The sequence below is a fragment of the Tamandua tetradactyla genome, chromosome 17 (assembly GCF_023851605.1).
Source record: "Tamandua tetradactyla isolate mTamTet1 chromosome 17, mTamTet1.pri, whole genome shotgun sequence".
NCBI lineage: Eukaryota > Metazoa > Chordata > Mammalia > Pilosa > Myrmecophagidae > Tamandua > Tamandua tetradactyla.
Window position 1 is genome coordinate 5397493 of NC_135343.1, and position 16516 is coordinate 5414008.

The window sequence follows — 16516 nt, forward strand, 5'->3', positions numbered from 1 at the left end:
ATGAAATCTTGTTGGGGTGTTTGCATTTCTCTGAGTGAGCACCTGTGAGCTGGATTATCTTTCATGTTTACAGATATTTTGTGCCTGCTCTTCTGTGACATTCCTCTTCATTCCTTATAAAAATGTTGTCGTATAATTCTTTTATTCATAAAATATTGTATTTTCTCAATATATATCTTCCGTGTGTATGTGTAAATCTCAGCTAGGTTTTCCCAGTATGTCTTTTTATAATTTTCCTGGTATCGATGAACTATTCTAAATTCTTAATTTTAATGTAGTTGAATTGATTGATATTTCCTTTATTTGACATTTTTTTCTGTTTTATTCCAGAAATCCTTTCCTACTCCAGGGTCAGATGTCTTATACTGTCTTTGGAAATTTGATAGATTTACAGTTCACATGCAGGTCTTTCAAAAGGCCTAAACTGGTTTTTATATGTGGTGTGAGCAGGATTTATTTCAATTTTCTCCCTCTAACCAAATGCTCGAGTACTATTTATTGAAAAGATCCCTCCACTGTTCAACATTATTGGCTCTGCCAGGAACCCAGTTTTCATCCACCAGGATCTGATTTTGGCTCCTCTATTCTGTTGCGTGGCTCAGTTTGATTATTGCCGTTTTCATAACTTAGCTTTAAAATATTTTTTAAATGTGGTAAGACCAGGTTTCAACGTCGCTCTTCTTTAAAGAAGTCTTGGCTATTCTTGACCCTTTGTTCTCTCGTACAAATTAGGAAACAGCTTGTCAACCTCCATGTACACAAAAGTCAAATTTTGATTGAAAACACATTTAATTTATAAATCAATGTGGAAAGACGCGTATCTTTAAAATATTGCCTCTCTCAATCCAAGGACATAGTATATCTCTATGTAGGGTACCTCTAATAATCTTTCAGTAGTTTGATAATTTTCTCTGCTGAGACTTATACATCTTTTGTCAGGTTTATTGTTTGATAAGTTACACTTTTCATGCTAATGTTAAAAGTTCTTCGCATTTTTTTTTTAAAACAGCATTTTCCAACTGTTCTTGGTATAGAGAAATGCAATTGATGGTAGGTACAGCAACTTTGCTAAATTTTCTTATTAATTCTAATATCCCTGCTAGATTCTTTTGGGTTTTCTATATAGACAATCATATAATTAGAGAAAATGAATTTTGTTTTCTTCCTGCAAACACACACACACACACAAATTTCTTTTATTTTATTGCATCAATCAGATTTCCAGTATAACATTGGGTACAAGTGGAACCCATGTCTTGTTCCTAATTTTAAGGGGAATGGCTTTCAATATTTCAACACAAAGTAAGATGCTTGATCTAAGTTTTTTGCAGAGACCATTATCATGTTAAGAGAGTGGATATCTATTTCTAATTTGCTTAGAATTTTCCCTTTAAAATATGAATAATGAATTTTATCAAATGCTTTTTCTGAATTTATTGAAATAATAATTTTTCTCCTCTCATATGTTAAAATAATGAATAACATTAATAATTTTTTAAAAGAAAACTAATACTGAATTTCCAGAATAAACACAATTTTTTGATGATGAATTACCCTTAAAAACATTTTATACTTTGGTAGATTCAATTTGCTTTACATTTATGTTCACAAGTGAGACTGGCCTGTAATTTCTCTTTCTAGTACTGTCCTTGTCAAATTTGGCTATCAAGCATATGCTGGCCTGATAGAATAAGTTGGGGATAGTAACCTCTTTTTCTATTTCTCAGAAGAAGGTTTAAATTTGGAATTATTTCTTCATTGTGCAAAATTTTCTTCCTTCCTTGGTAAAATTTTCTAACCCTGTAGTTGTGTATGTGAAACGACTTTTTAAAAATTACTAAGCCAATTTTTAAAAGTGGCAATAGAATTATTTGAGTATTATATATACTAATTTCATTTAATTTAAAAAAATGGCATAATTTTGTTCATATTTTACTATTACCTTTTAAATTTGCAGCATCTATAGTTTGTTTTCTTTTTCATTCCTAATTGTTTACCTGTGCCTTATCTGTTTTTTGTTTTGATCAATTTCATCAAAAAGTTTAGAAAGTCTATTATTTTCTCAAAGAGCAATCTCATCAAAAAGTTTATTAATTCTATCATTTTCCCAAAGAACAAACTTTTGGCTCTACTGAGGTTTTCTATTTTGTCTTCTATTTTATATTAATTTCTGCTTTTCTCTTTTTGTAAATATCCTTTCTATTTGCTTTGGGATTATTTCCCTCTTCTTTGTGTAATGTCTTAAGGTAGGTGCTTAGTTCATGAATTAATTTAATTTAAGGTGGCAAATTCCCTCTTATTTAGTTAAATCCCCTATTTTGATATTAGGTATTTTTATCACCTTTCATTTACAAATATTTACTGATTTCTGAAGTGTTTCTTAATTTCCAAATAAAAGGTTTCTCCCCCTAATAATCTTTTTGTTATTCATTTCTAACTTCATCATCATGTTGCCAGACCATGTTTATATGCTAGTGACACAGTGAAATATGCTGAAACTTGTTTTATGGCCCAGTGTGTTGTCAATTTATGTAAAAGATTCCTGTACTCTTGAAAACAATGCATATGCTACTGCTGTTGAGTGATGTGTTCTTGCTAATTGTGCTGTTTAAATCCTATACATTCTTAGTGAGTTCTTAATTTGAATTATGTAAAATTTCTAGGTTACATACAAAAATGATGACTTTCTCTTTGTATTTGGTTACTTTTTTTCAATTTTTTTTTATCTTTAAGTATAGAATATGTTGTTGTAAATAGCATAGTGCTGGAGTTTTTTTTTCCCAGTTGGACAATGTTTGTTATTGTTATTAAATTGTATCACCTTTATTTTGTTTTTTAAATTACTGATTTAATTTTATTTGTATACTCTATTTTTCACAGAATCTATGTTTAATTTTCTCTATATTCTTGCTTGTTTTGGACTAATTGATCTGTATTCATGTTCCCTTTTTAACCTGGTTTGAAAGGTATTCTCACATTTAATTTGTAGGTTCTATAGGTTAAATACCCCTTTCCTATTATTTAGTGGGCATCCTAAAAATTGCAACATGGTTATTTAATCTATCAAAGTTCCATGTTACTATTATTACCCTTGTCCTAAATAATTCCAGGAAATTGGAAGATTTTAATTCCAAATTCTCCTCTCCCTATTTTGTATTATTGTTTTTGTGTTTCCCAACTTTATATTATTTTTATTATCCCACAAATTATTATTATTGTTCCATGTAATCAATATTTGTCCAAATTTTCCACATATTTACTTTTTTGTTATTGTATCTGTTTTCACTTCAGAACTTCAAGCTGGGATCACATTTCTTCTAAACAAAGTACATCTTTTCAAATTTATTTTCATGAGGGGCTACTGGTGAAAAGCTCTCTGTTTTTGTTCGTGTGAAGGCATTTTCATTCTTTGAAGAATTTTTTTTTTACTAGTACACAATTCTAGATTGATAATTATTTTCTCTCAACTCACTGAAGTTATAATTCCAGTGTCTCCTAGCTTCCATTGCTGCAATTGAGAAGTCGGCTGCTAATTTATTAGTCTTTGAAAGTTTTGAAGGGTATTTTAAGATTTTTTGTCTTTATCTTATGCCTTGTAGTTTTACTGTAGTGTGTATAGTGTGGACTTTTTATATATCCTGCTTAGTATTCATTGGCTTTCTTGAATCTGTGGGTTGGTGTCTTTCAATTCTGGAAAAGTCTTCGCCATTATCTTCTTTAATTGTTCTGTCCTCCTTTATCTCTCATCTTTCTCTGGAATTCTAGCTCAATATATCTTAGACTTTTTCACTTTACCCCTCATGTTTTTAATTTCATAATTTACATTTCTATAACTCTCTAGGCTATATTCTAGATAATTTCTTCAATTTGTTTTTCAAAACCATTCATTCTTTCTTTAGCTTTGTCTAATCTTCTGTTAAACCTATCCATGGAAATTTTCATTTCTAGTATTATTTTTATTTCTAAATGTTCTGTTTAGTAATTCTTTAAATTTTCTTGCTCTTTACCATATTTTCAAATGTCTCTTTTATAGCTAGAAATAAATTATGGTCTTATTTTGTTTTCTGGAGTTGATAATTCCAATACATGAATTCTCTAATGCCCATTGTTTTTCCTTGTTCTTCCACATGATCCCTTATTTCCATATATAAGTGTTTTTAACTGAGTGCTGCTCACTTATCATGCACATCTATTTACTTCTATTATTATTTCTTCCTCTCCATTTCCGTCATTAACTCTTTTTCGGTATTCCTATTAGCTGAATTTTTAACCCCCTGCATGACTGATTTTTCGTATATCTTAACTTTCTTTCATATTTTCCATATTTGTCCTTTGCTTTACATTCAGAAAAAAATACATTCAATGTCATCTTCCAAGTCCCAAACTTCAGCTATTATTCATTCTATATATTGTATTTTTTATTTTGTCTGTTTTATTTCAAATCCCCAAGTGCTCACTGTTCTGTAATTACTCATTTTTTTCATACTAATTTTCTTTATCTTTTTTCTAACAAATAATTCCAAATCTTTCTGCAGACAGCACTTACACTTCAATTTTGATTCCATTCCTTGGATTAGCTAGATTTCTTTTGGGGTCAGTGCTTCTCTTTGGTGTTAATTGGGTATATATCAATATTCTTGAATAATAACAGGCTAGTTAAAAAAGGCAACTGGTGTGGAGTTCCTGTATTATTATATCAATCCATTTTACTAACATGCCCCACCCTTGTAGGGAAGGACTGATTTTGGGCTGTCTGTAAGTGGACAAGGCATGCTGACAGGAAGGATTCATTTAGAGTTCAAGGGAAGAGAAGCCTCCAGGTGGACTGAGAAACACCTCCTTCCTCAACAAAAAGAGAAAGCACTTTATTCTGGGTGTATAACATTTTTATCTCCTTCTTGAGGAAAGGTGATTCTTCTTTCAACACTCATCACATGTCTATTTTTAAAGTCAGGTATTATCTTAGTATCTAATTTGCTTCCTTCTTGGGTTCCAGTTCCCATCTAGGTGTTTCAGTCTATTGTTTATTTTCTTACTGTGGTTTTTGGTGTGGAGGCAAACCAGACTAAAAGCTCGGTATGAGAACCAGCTAGGAAGGAAGTGGAGGGGTAATGGGTGGGAGAATGGCTCAGGTATTCATTCTAACACTGCTGGCAATCCACTTCTGTTCTCTTTTAGGGTCAAGTGAAAATCTGTAGTCTCTCCTGGACCTCACTAGGGCAGATCCAATCACCATTAAATCATTTTTCCATTTGTTTCTTTTTCTTTTTTTTTCCTGGGTCATGACCATCCTACTTAGGATTATTTAAAAGCAGGGTACTATTTTCTTTCTGTTTTCCAGGATTTCAACCAAATTGCTAGTCTGCTGATCAGTCCCTTCTTGTTTTCAGCACTCTTAAGGATTCATTTCTGTAAGTATAGCTTTATAGTTTTTAAAATATGGATCCTGAAGGGAGGAGGAGGAATATATATGCTCAGCCTGCCACCCTCAACAGGAAGCACCCTAACTTTTAAAAACTGTAGGTAAACATCTTCTATTTTAATATTTAAACCTATCAATGCTTAATAAGCTTCCCTTCATAATATTAAATTAAATTGATCAAGAATTCAGCAAACTAAGGCATCTACCTTTTAAAAGTTTGAACTGGGAATCATTTTCTGTTAAATTTTTGCAATTTTCCTCCTTAATATCTATATAACATAGTTTTTACAATTTCAAGAAGAAAAAAAGTACTTATCCAAAGTACTGCGGTTTAATCAACCAAGCCACATACATGCTAATAAGTACACATGCAAGGGATTATGTTTGGTTTTTCTGAAGTTCAGTCTTTCCCTATTTCGTACATATATACTTGAGTCATGGCTTAATGATTTCCAAACTAGCATGGGAAATGCTGGTGGGATGAGCTCTCCTAATATTTCAAATACGCTATCATCTAAGAAGAGGTTCATATTTTAAAACAGTGATATTATCTCTTTATTTCTGTGTTTAGCTTTTTGGGAGACGATTTATTTGAAAAATTTTTTTTAAAAATTCCCTTTCCCCCAAAGAGTGAAATCCAGCTGTTTTTTTCCCGAGACAATGAAACGCCAGAGGCTTCTGCATCACGCAAGGCTGGTGATACTTAACATTTTTTTTAGAAGATGGCCTACTTTTATCTATTCTAAATTGCATATAAACATGTGAATCTTATAACAAGCAATGAAAATGTGTCAGACGCATGCAAAAGTCACGGTATCTTGATTCTCAATTTCTCCGCAAAGTGAAAGACTCAACCTTCTTGGAGATCAAGGTATTGGAATGGGAAGCCTGTTGCCTTTGGGACAGAGATCCCTGAATTGAATTCAAGCTGTCAATTTTTAGCCATGTGATCTTACACTAGTTACTCAACCTCATAATCTCATTTTCTTCGTGTGTAAAATTGGGACTAGTGTTACCTCATACAACTATTGCGAGGATTCCATAAAGTAGCATAAATCAATGTGCTGACCCACAGTAGGTGCAACAACACTTTCCTCTGCTCTTTCTTCTGTCATCAACTCCAAGCTGAGAGAAGGTGCATTTATTCATTTACCAAATCCTTCCCCTACCCTGAACTGTTAAAATTAAAATGGAGGAACACGGTGGGGAAAGCAACAGGAACTCTTCACACGTTGATGAAGCCTGCACACCTTGCAGGCTTAACCTGTATTTCTTCGGATTCCTTTTCTTATTACTGAATTTATTATTTCCTTAAGATTTCAAGTCCTTTGGCAGTTCGCTGGCACCTGTGCTTCCAGAAATCCCCAGAGAGGGTGGGATAATTGGGTGGCACTGCCTGTGCTTCCTGAGGGTAACATCTGCCTACACTGGCCTTTCTCTAGCTGTGCATTAAAAGATGTGGCTTCGCAACACGTTTGCTCTGATATCTTTTCCACCCAATTCTCCTGCCCACACAGATGCCCAGTGGGTGGGCACTCAGTTCTGAAGACATATCCACTTGTTCAGAATGATTTTCATCTTCAAACACAGCTTTGTAATTGGCACGGAGCACTTTCAGCTCACTGTCTGGTCATGAAACCAACAAAACCCCGTCTTTGTGGGTGGGCTTTCATGACACGGACATTTTTACTACCCAAACAGCATTGATACCCATCAGTAGAGCCAAAGAAGCAAATTGAAACACTGCTTCACAGGATAAGATCCTGTTTGATGACAAAGCCCACATGCCTTTTTAGCTGCTGTATTCAATAAGGAAACTTCTATTTCAGTATTTGTCTTTTGCTAGAAGAGGACAGACATATCCAGCAGGGTGGGGATTTTCCTCTTGGATTCGAAGGCCATTTATTTTAAGGTCTTTTGATAAGTTTTCTTTGGTTTCTCATTTTAATTTAGATAACTCATTAGTTGCCTTAATTTTTTTCCCTCCACCTTTACTAGGGACCAACTCTAACATCACATGCTATTCTCCCCTTCTGGGATTACTTTTGAATTTATCATTCTATGTCTGGGCCTCCTTTCCTTGAATAAAGATAAATGAGCATTTAAAGACACCATGGAGCTAATCCATTTGGACAGGACTTGAATAAATGGCCCTTGTTTCCTGCTTGATTTTGTTTTTTAGTGTATTTCTCTTTAATCTACCATCTTGTACATGGGTATCCTCTCCCTCTCCCCTCCATATGCAGCTGAAAAAGAAGCCTTACTTACTTGGATTATTGTGTCCGGAGGAAACAAGCTGGGAGTCCTAAAAGAACAAGAAATATCAATTAATTTTCTGATTCTACTTTCAAAACCCAGAATGAACATGGGGCATATTACTAGTCACTCAGAACGTAATTGCTCATGATAATCTCTACCTGCTATCGAATTAAGAAACATTTTCAGAAATGTGTTTGCTGAGCCGTTCTGGGAATAGAGATTACAACCACTTCTATTTCATATTATTGACTTCCAATCTAACCTACTTTCCTCTGAATACACTTTGACTCCCATCATCTTTCTACAGACGAAAGTGGCAACCACCCATCAGGGACACTCCATTGAAGAACTGTTGTCAGTCTCAAATTGGAAGACGGAAAAAATATTATAGGTTTCCATTTCCTGGAGATGGAGTATTTGGAGTGGGGTTATTGTTCAGGTAAGCAGAGCTTGAGGACGATTTTCGTTGTATTTCAAAGCAAAATACAATACTAAAGATTGTCTTGAGAATTCACATCCTCTTGCTTTCCAAAATTTCCATTTAATATGAAATATAAGTAAGATTTATAAAAGAATGAATTAATTGAAATCATAGGTATATAAAAAAATAAGTGCCAATACATGAGATCCAGCAAAACTGGCTTCTGTGAGTAGAAAAAAAGTCCAGGGGAATGGAATTAACTGCTTAATATTTTTTACCATATATTTGCTTCACGGAGTATAGCTGCTATGGGAAAGGGGGACTTTAATGTGACTTGTGGCATGTCCAAGTTCATGTAATAATGTCTTTTAAAAAAGGGAATTCCAGTAGAATAATTTGAAATGAGGCAATCTGCCAGGCAGGGGATGGGTGGAGAAACTGGGGCAGGAAAGGGAGGGATTCCCACTCTGTTAAGCATAAAACACTTTGCCCTGTGTTGCTAATAATGAGCTACTCACCTGAAGGAAAAGAATAAGCTCAATTCTAACCTCTGAGACTCAGTTTTTTAAAACAGTATATGAGATGAATATTATCCCCAAAATGATGAACTAAAAGTATAATCTTCAAAAATTATTTTGGCCTAAATGTTGTTACCAAGTACTCATCCACAGTTAAATGTCCCAAGTACACAGGTGTGTTTTCCTTCCTTTTAAAATATTTCAGAGTTTTATATCGCAATCTAATTTTTTTCCTTCTACTTTTTTTATTAGAGAAGTTTTTTTATTAGAGAAGATCTGTAGAAACATCATGCACAAAATATGGAGGTCCCACATACCACCCTGTTATTAATGTTTTCCATTAGTGGGGTTTATTTGTTATAATTCATGGAAGAATATTTTTATAATTGTACTATTAACCATACCCCATCATTTACAATAGGGTTCACTGTTACTCTAAATTAGTTTTAGCTTTAATCCATTAAAAATGCTGAGTCCCACCTACTGAAATGCTGAGTTCCACCTATTGACCTACTTTGTGCCATCCGTGGATTTTGTCCAGCTAAAGGCATCCTGTGCTGGACAGGTGAAGATTCAGTCCTCATCAAATGGACAAGAATGGCAATTGAAATTTTTCAAAATTAAGCTCATTCTTCAAACAGGGGACCACCCCTGGTTCCTTCTAATAACATCTACAAACATATACTTATTCTTCTCCAACTTTAAAAATAAAATTCTTAGGCCCGGGGGAATCTAAAACTCCTCTAAATGTGGTACTTAGCTGAGAAGTAAAGTTCATATAAAGCTTTTTGCTGAAGGCAGGAAAAAACAGGCTCCCGAAAGTCCTTCAATGAAATGTCATAATAAATACTACATTTCATCAAGTGTAACATGGCATTAAAATCTTCAGAGGCCACATTATCTCATGCACTACTATGTAAGAAAAGTGCTTTCAATTTACTGTAAGTGGTGAGGAGCTGTAAAACAAACCCTGATTTCAGGGACCTTAAATGTAAAAAACCATGCATCTTAGGTCAATGAAATACACAAATTTTAAGCCATGTTTCTGATGGAGGACCATATTTATACTGAGGGCATTATTTAATAATGGCTTTTGCGACAACTTGAGGACCGTCCCACTCATGCCCCTCGTTGTTTGTCTATCAGTCGCCTGGACTATGGGACTATGGGATATGAAAATATATCTGCTCTTATTTTCAGAACCCCAAGTAAAGCTAATTGAAAGACAAAAGAGAACCATCTGATTTGTCTGAGTTTCTCTTCGCCCCCTCTAATCACTTTCTTCTCGTTCTTAATCTATCTATAAAGCTCAAAAAAGTTGAAAAACATAATTTACAATTAATTTAAATGTTTGCTTTGAGAAAACATGGAGTTTTAGTCAAAACATATTTTGGTAATTTTTGAGGCATGCTAGAAATCCAAGAAGGAAATATGGAATAAGCTTTCCTAGTTCAAAGTACTTTCACACTTGCTGGCTTTCATTCTCGCTCTAGTATATAAAGAGAAAGGTGATAAGATTCTCATTTCTGCAATGATGCTAGAATTCTCCTGCATGATGCTTTAAAATCAACTAGCAAGAACAATTTCAGACCAGGTCTGATCCCACCAGATTCAGCATCTGTTACCATATGAAATGCCTTCAGATTTGGACATATGCTTTCTGAGGATGAAAACAATTCTATTATTTTGAGTTCTTAATTTGCATTTCACAATTTAAGAGATTGCTGCAGAAATTAAGGAAACAGGGTGTCACAGACAGGTTCATGTGTCAACTTGGCCAGGTGGTGGTACCTGTTTGTCTGGTTGGGCAAGTGCTGGCCTGTCTGTTGCAATGAGGACATTTCATAGAATTAAATCATGATCACATCAGTTGCATTCACAGCTGATTTCATTTGTAATCAGCCAAGGGGAATGTCTTCTTTAATGGATGCTGCTTAATCTAATCACTGGAAGCCTTTTAAGCAGGATTCAGAATTCGGCTGGCGAGCCTCTCTTGTGGAGTTCATCCAGACCCTCCATCGGAATTGTCAGCTTCACAGCCTGCTCTACAGATTTTGAACTCTATGTTCCCACGGTTACATGAGACACTTTTATGGATTTTATACTTGTGAGTGTTCCCTGTTGATTCTGTTTCTCTAAAGAACCCTAACTAATACACAGGGCAAAGCAAATTTATTTTCTTCTCTAGGTTGAAATACCTGATAATGGCAACCAATTTAAAGGACTCTTGCCTCTTTTTCTTTAACAAATTCAATGACTTTTATTTTTTAACTTTTTAAATTGTATAGCATAACATATATACAAAGCAAAGACATGAAAAAGCAATCGTTTTCAAAGCCCTCTTCAACAAGTGGTTACAGGACAGAGATCCAGCTTCATCCCACTGTGATCAGAGAAAGCACTTTGAATAATTTCAATATTTTAAAATTTATAAAGACCTGTTTTGTGCCCCAGCATATGATCTCTCTTTGAGAATATTCCATGATCACTAGAAAAGAATGTATAACCTGTGCTTTGGGGTGAAATGACCCATATATGTCTGTTAGGTCTAATTCATTTATCAGGTTAACTTCTCTATTTCCTTGTTGATCTTCTGTCTGGTTGTTTTATCTATAGAGGACAGTGGTGTATTAAGGTCTCCTACTATTATTGTTGAAACATCTATTACTCCCTTCAGTTTTGACAACAGTTTTGTCTGTATCATGTACTTTGGAGCTCCACGGTTGGGAGTATAAACATTCATGATTGTTATATCTGCTTGGTGAACTGATCCTTTAACTGATATACAGTGTCCTTCTTTGTCTCTTATGATGTCTTTACATTTAAAGTCTACTTTGTCTGATATTAGTATAGCTACTCCTGCTTTCTTTCAGTTACAACTTGTGTGGAAAATCTTTTCCCATTCTTTCACTTTCAATCTATTTGAATCCTTGTGTCTAAGATGAGTCTCTTGTAAGTAGCATATAGCTGGGTTATGTTTCTTAATCCATTCTGCCAATCTGTATCTTTTGATTGGTAAATTTAGTCTGCTATTCAAAATTATTACTGCAAATGCATTTCTTGATTCCACCATCTTATCTTTTTTTTTTTAATTGTCAGATCTATATATTCTTTTCCTATTTTCTCTTTGTAGTCTTTAAATTACCCTTAGTGGTACTCTTCAATTCTGTGCCCTCCTCCAGACCTCCCTCACCTGCCTTTTTTTTTCAGCTGGCAATCCTTTTAGCATTTCTTGGAGGGCCAGTCTCTTGTTGACAAATTCTTTCAGGACTTCATTGTCTGTGAAAACTTTAATCTCTCCCTCAATTTTGAAGGACAATTAGGCTGGGTACAGAATTCTTGGCTGGAAGTCTTTCTCTTTCAGGATCCTGAATATATCATACCACTGCCTTCACCTCCAGGATGCTAGTTGAGTAGTTTGAACTCCGTCTTATTTTATTTCCCTTGTATGTAGTAGATTGTTTTTCTCTTGCCGCTTTCAGGATTTTCTGCTTCTCTTCAACATTTGACAGACTGATTAGTATGTGCCTTAGGGAAGGCCTATTTAGATTTATTCTGTTTGGAGTTCTTTGGGCGTCTTTGACTTGTATATTTATGTCTTTCCTGAGGGTTGGGAAGTTTCCCCAATTATATCCTCAACTACTCTTCCTAGCCCTTCACTCCTCTCTTCTCCTTCTGGAATTTCAATGATTCTTATATTTGTGCGCTTTGTTGTGTCTATTATTTCCCTGGGTTCCCATTCAAATTTTTCCAACATTTTTGCCATTTGTTGTTTTGAGTCTCTGAAGTCTGTTACCCTGTCCTCTATACCATTTATTCTTTCTTCTGTCTCTGTGGTGTTGTGCGCCAAATGTTTTTTATTTGGTCAACAGAGTCTTTAATCTCTGTGATTTCTGCTATTTTTTCTATTTATTCTTTCAAATTCCTCTTTATGCTAGTCTACTGTCTTCTTGATCTCCCTTATGTCATTTGCTATCCTACTTATTTTATTAAGTAGAGTTGTATGAACATCTTTGATTAGTTGTTCTAATGTCTTTGTCTCCTCTGGTGTTTTAATTTGGTCATTAGGCAAGGCTATGTCTGTCTGCATTGTGATATGCTTAGTGATCTTCTGCTGTCTTCGTGGCATGTAAATATCTTGATTAATTTACTTTGGGAGTTGATTTCTTTCAGTTGTCTCAGGCCTTGTGTTTGTGGGATGGTTGTACAGCAGGGAGCGGGGCACAGGGTGGGCACTCAGTATGGTGATTTGTTTCAGGGTAGGTAAAGGTGTAGGTTGGGGATCTTACACTGATGCTTGTGAACGGGGGCGCCCAGTGGCCAGGAAGGATATAGCTGTGTGGGTGCACCGGTCTGGGGGGCATAGCCCTGGTGTGCACTGGTCTAAGGCATGGGGCCCTTTGTGTGCACGCACAGAGCTGTCGCAGCAGGTCGGTGTTATGCCATTGTGCATTGGGGGCAGATGTGACGGCTGCGCAGGTCAGCACTTTCTCAGAGCTGGGAAGTGAGACTGAGGGCTGTGCACATGCGCAGTTCTAGGACTGCTCCCAGTCTCGGGCTCCATTCCATGCACTCCCGTGGGCTCCACAGTTCTGTGCCCCTGTGCCAGGCTCCAGCTTTCTGCCTCTCGGTTCCTCGGCCTCTGCAACCAGGGCTGCCTCATGGGGTGCAGAAGGCTCTCCCAGGTCAGCTGCACTCCCGAATCGCCACCTCAGTCACCCTCCTGTCCCTCCTCTAACTTTTCCATGGAGCAGGGCTGATTTTGAGTTATTCTAGTCGACCATCTTCCTGGAAGTGTTCAAATTCAATTACTTTTGAGATGTGAAGATGAAGCAGAAATGTCTGGTAGTGTTTGTCTAGGAAACTGATTCCAAATTAAGTTCTCGGAGAACAGAAAAAAAATACGCATCTCTTTCATCCTTCAATTGACTTTATTATATATTATGCCCTTCAATACTCGGACAAAATGGGGAAAATTCTCGGAAGTATTTAGCTAATTAATTCTGGATCCTGGTAACTCAGAATGCAGTTAAATCGACTTTCCTTGTGAGATCGAATTGCCCCCTTAATCTTAATAAGGGCTTAATTTCGTTATTTATTAACCGTTGTGGAGATTTTGCTCCTCAAGTTCCATAACCAGTTCTAGCTCCTACACGTTAGCAGTAGTGTTAGTCCAAAATATTAACAGTCTGCTTAATGAACTGCAAGTCTCTGGCTGTCAGGATACTAATTACCTGAGATATAGGTGAAAATGAGCAGCAGCCTTTGTGGGGGCAGAAGGACGAGGCCCCAAAGATGTCTGGGTCCAAATCCTGGGACACGCCCCTGTTACCCTACGTGGCAAAAGGGACTCTGCAATGTCAGTCTAAGGACCTCGAGATGGGCTGCTGTCCTGGATTGCCTGGTGGGGCCCAATCTAATCACAAGGGCTTTTATGTGGGAAGAGAGAGCAGAGGAGGAGCTGTGAGGACGAAGCCGAGGGCCAAGGATGCAAGTCAGAGGCCAGGACTGCAGGCGTGTCCACACACTCACATCAGCTCAGCCAAAGTGATTTCAGATTTCTGACCTCCACGAGGTAAGTAACAAGTTTGTGTTACATTAGGTCACTAAGTTTGTGGTAGTTTGTTACAGCAGAGAAAGAAAACGCATTCCACCTTATTTCCTATGCACAAATTACATTAACAGTATTTATTGTAAGTTTTTTGAAAGAAAGGTGTTATTAAACCATGCAATATTCCTACCCTTTATAAAATCATTTATTCTTTCTTAAAAAAAATTAAATTTGAAATTGTGTGCTGTATATAACACCTAATAATGCATCTTTTTGTGTGAAAAATAAGATATTTCTAACTTTTATTTCTATGTTGAAAAATGTTTTTTTTTTTCATGCTAATGGTTTAAGGTCTCAATTTCACCTCAGGAGTTAAGTTATTGCTTAAACTTAAGTATCTGCACTAAAAACAAAACAAATTTCCCTTTTGGAAAAGTCATAACCAAACATGCTTTGGTATGTGCCCAATTACATCAGAAATTGTACTTATACTATGGGTGTACTTATATTACAAAAATGCTAATTTGATTATATTTTGGGTCAAGCCATTATTTTGGCCAAATTATGTACAAAGATTGTGAAGATTTTGCATTTTATTCACAAAAATTGCAAATATTTTTCATTTTATTCTAAGTGTGGCAAGTTGTGGAATTATATTCAAAACAACTGGAAAGTTCTGAATACAAGAGTGACAAGATCTGTTTTGCATTTCAAAGTACTGCAGAGGCTATTGTGCGGAGAACAGACAGTGCATTGGCAGAGGTGAGTGGCTGGAGAGCTGCTGTAATTGTCCAAGTTGGCCGGATGGCTGTTTGAATTAGGGCAGTAGATGCAGCAAGTGTGAAGAGCAGATAGGACGATATTGCAATAACAATGCAAGAGGTGATGGTGGTTTTGACCAAAATGGTGGCAGTGAAGGTGGGGAGAGCTGTCTGGATTCAGGATCTATCCTGAAAATATGTAAACATGATTTGAGGATGCATCAGACGTGTGGAATTTAAGAAAGAGAAGAGTAGAGGGTGCTTCAAGGCTTTTGGCCTGAGCCAACTGCAAAATGAAGTGTCACTTACTGGAGAACCCTGGGATAGAAGAAAGTTAATGGGGTGGGGGTGGGACACAAATGTTCAGTTTTAAATACATCAAGCTTAAGGTATTTGTTAGAGACCCAAGAGGAGAGGTTGATTAAATAATTAGAAATATAGGTATGGAGTTTGGGAGAGAGGGAATGGGCTAGAGATTAACAGATTTAGAAGGCATCAGCTCAGCATACAGAAAGTATTTAAAGCAACGAGTTAGCTGAGATTACCCAAGGAATGAAAAAAACAGAGAGAGGAAGAAAATATATATATTCACTGGGAAGGATGTCTACTACACTTTGTTAAAGCAAACCAACTCAGAAAAATATCTTCAGGATACCATTCACAGTTTAAAAAATTACATATGTATATCTCAACATATAATTGCACAGGAAAAATGACTGAATAATGAATACTAAGCTCTTGATGATAAACTCTGGGTGGGGAAAAAATCTGTACAGGGTCTTTCTTATTTTTATCTCTTTCATTTGCATAATTTGATTTTATAAGGATTATGTGACTGTGCTAGTTGTATAAAAATCAAACAAAGCTTAGTACACTCATGTATAACAAATATATTTTGTGGGTGATTTGTGTTATTTTTCTTAGAAAATATGGAAATCGTTTAAAGTCTTGGAAAATATTTTCAGTTTTTAAAAAGACCTCAGAGAGGAATTAAAGGCCAGAAACCCTCAATTGTAAGACATTGATTTTAAGAGACATCATTAATTTAATAATAGCTTCTCAGGAAAAAACAAAATATACTACCATATTAAATGTATAAGTGACTATAAGATACATTTTGATTTGACAAATGCTAAAATGTTAAAGAGTGTACATTTAGAATCTAGGAAATAACAGTATATGTATGCATGTTTGTCTACACATAAAAGTACATAAATGTTAATAAGATATATAGCTATACAGCATCATAGATATAAAATAAAACACATATAATTAAAACAAAAGAGTAAAATTACTAATAGCCCCCCAAATCAATTCTATATACTGCCATTTAGCAAAACTTGAATAAGCTATAATCTTTACATACTAGCACATGATAATTTTTTTTTTTTTTTTTTTTTTTTTTTTTTTTTAAAGGAAAGACAGAGAGAAGGAAGGAAGGATAGAAGGAAGGAAGAGAGGAAGAAAGGGAAACATTTTTTAAACATTTTCTTGTTTTATTGTATTTTGTTTCTCCGTTTTCGTTACATGGGCTGGGGCCGGGAATCGAACCGAGGTCCTCCGGCATAGCAGGCAAGCACTTTG

The 16516-nt window shown here is 35.5% G+C and overlaps 1 protein-coding gene across 3 annotated transcripts in view; it reads right to left on the minus strand.

Moving 5' to 3' along the window:
* AFF3 (ALF transcription elongation factor 3) overlaps positions 1-16516 on the minus strand; it is a 586201-nt gene that overhangs the window by 186810 nt on the left and 382875 nt on the right. For all 3 annotated transcript variants that reach the window (XM_077133878.1, XM_077133880.1, XM_077133879.1), the window contains one exon: positions 7691-7727. In XM_077133878.1, coding sequence (XP_076989993.1) covers positions 7691-7727 — 37 coding nt within the window. The remainder of the gene's footprint in view (positions 1-7690; positions 7728-16516) is intronic.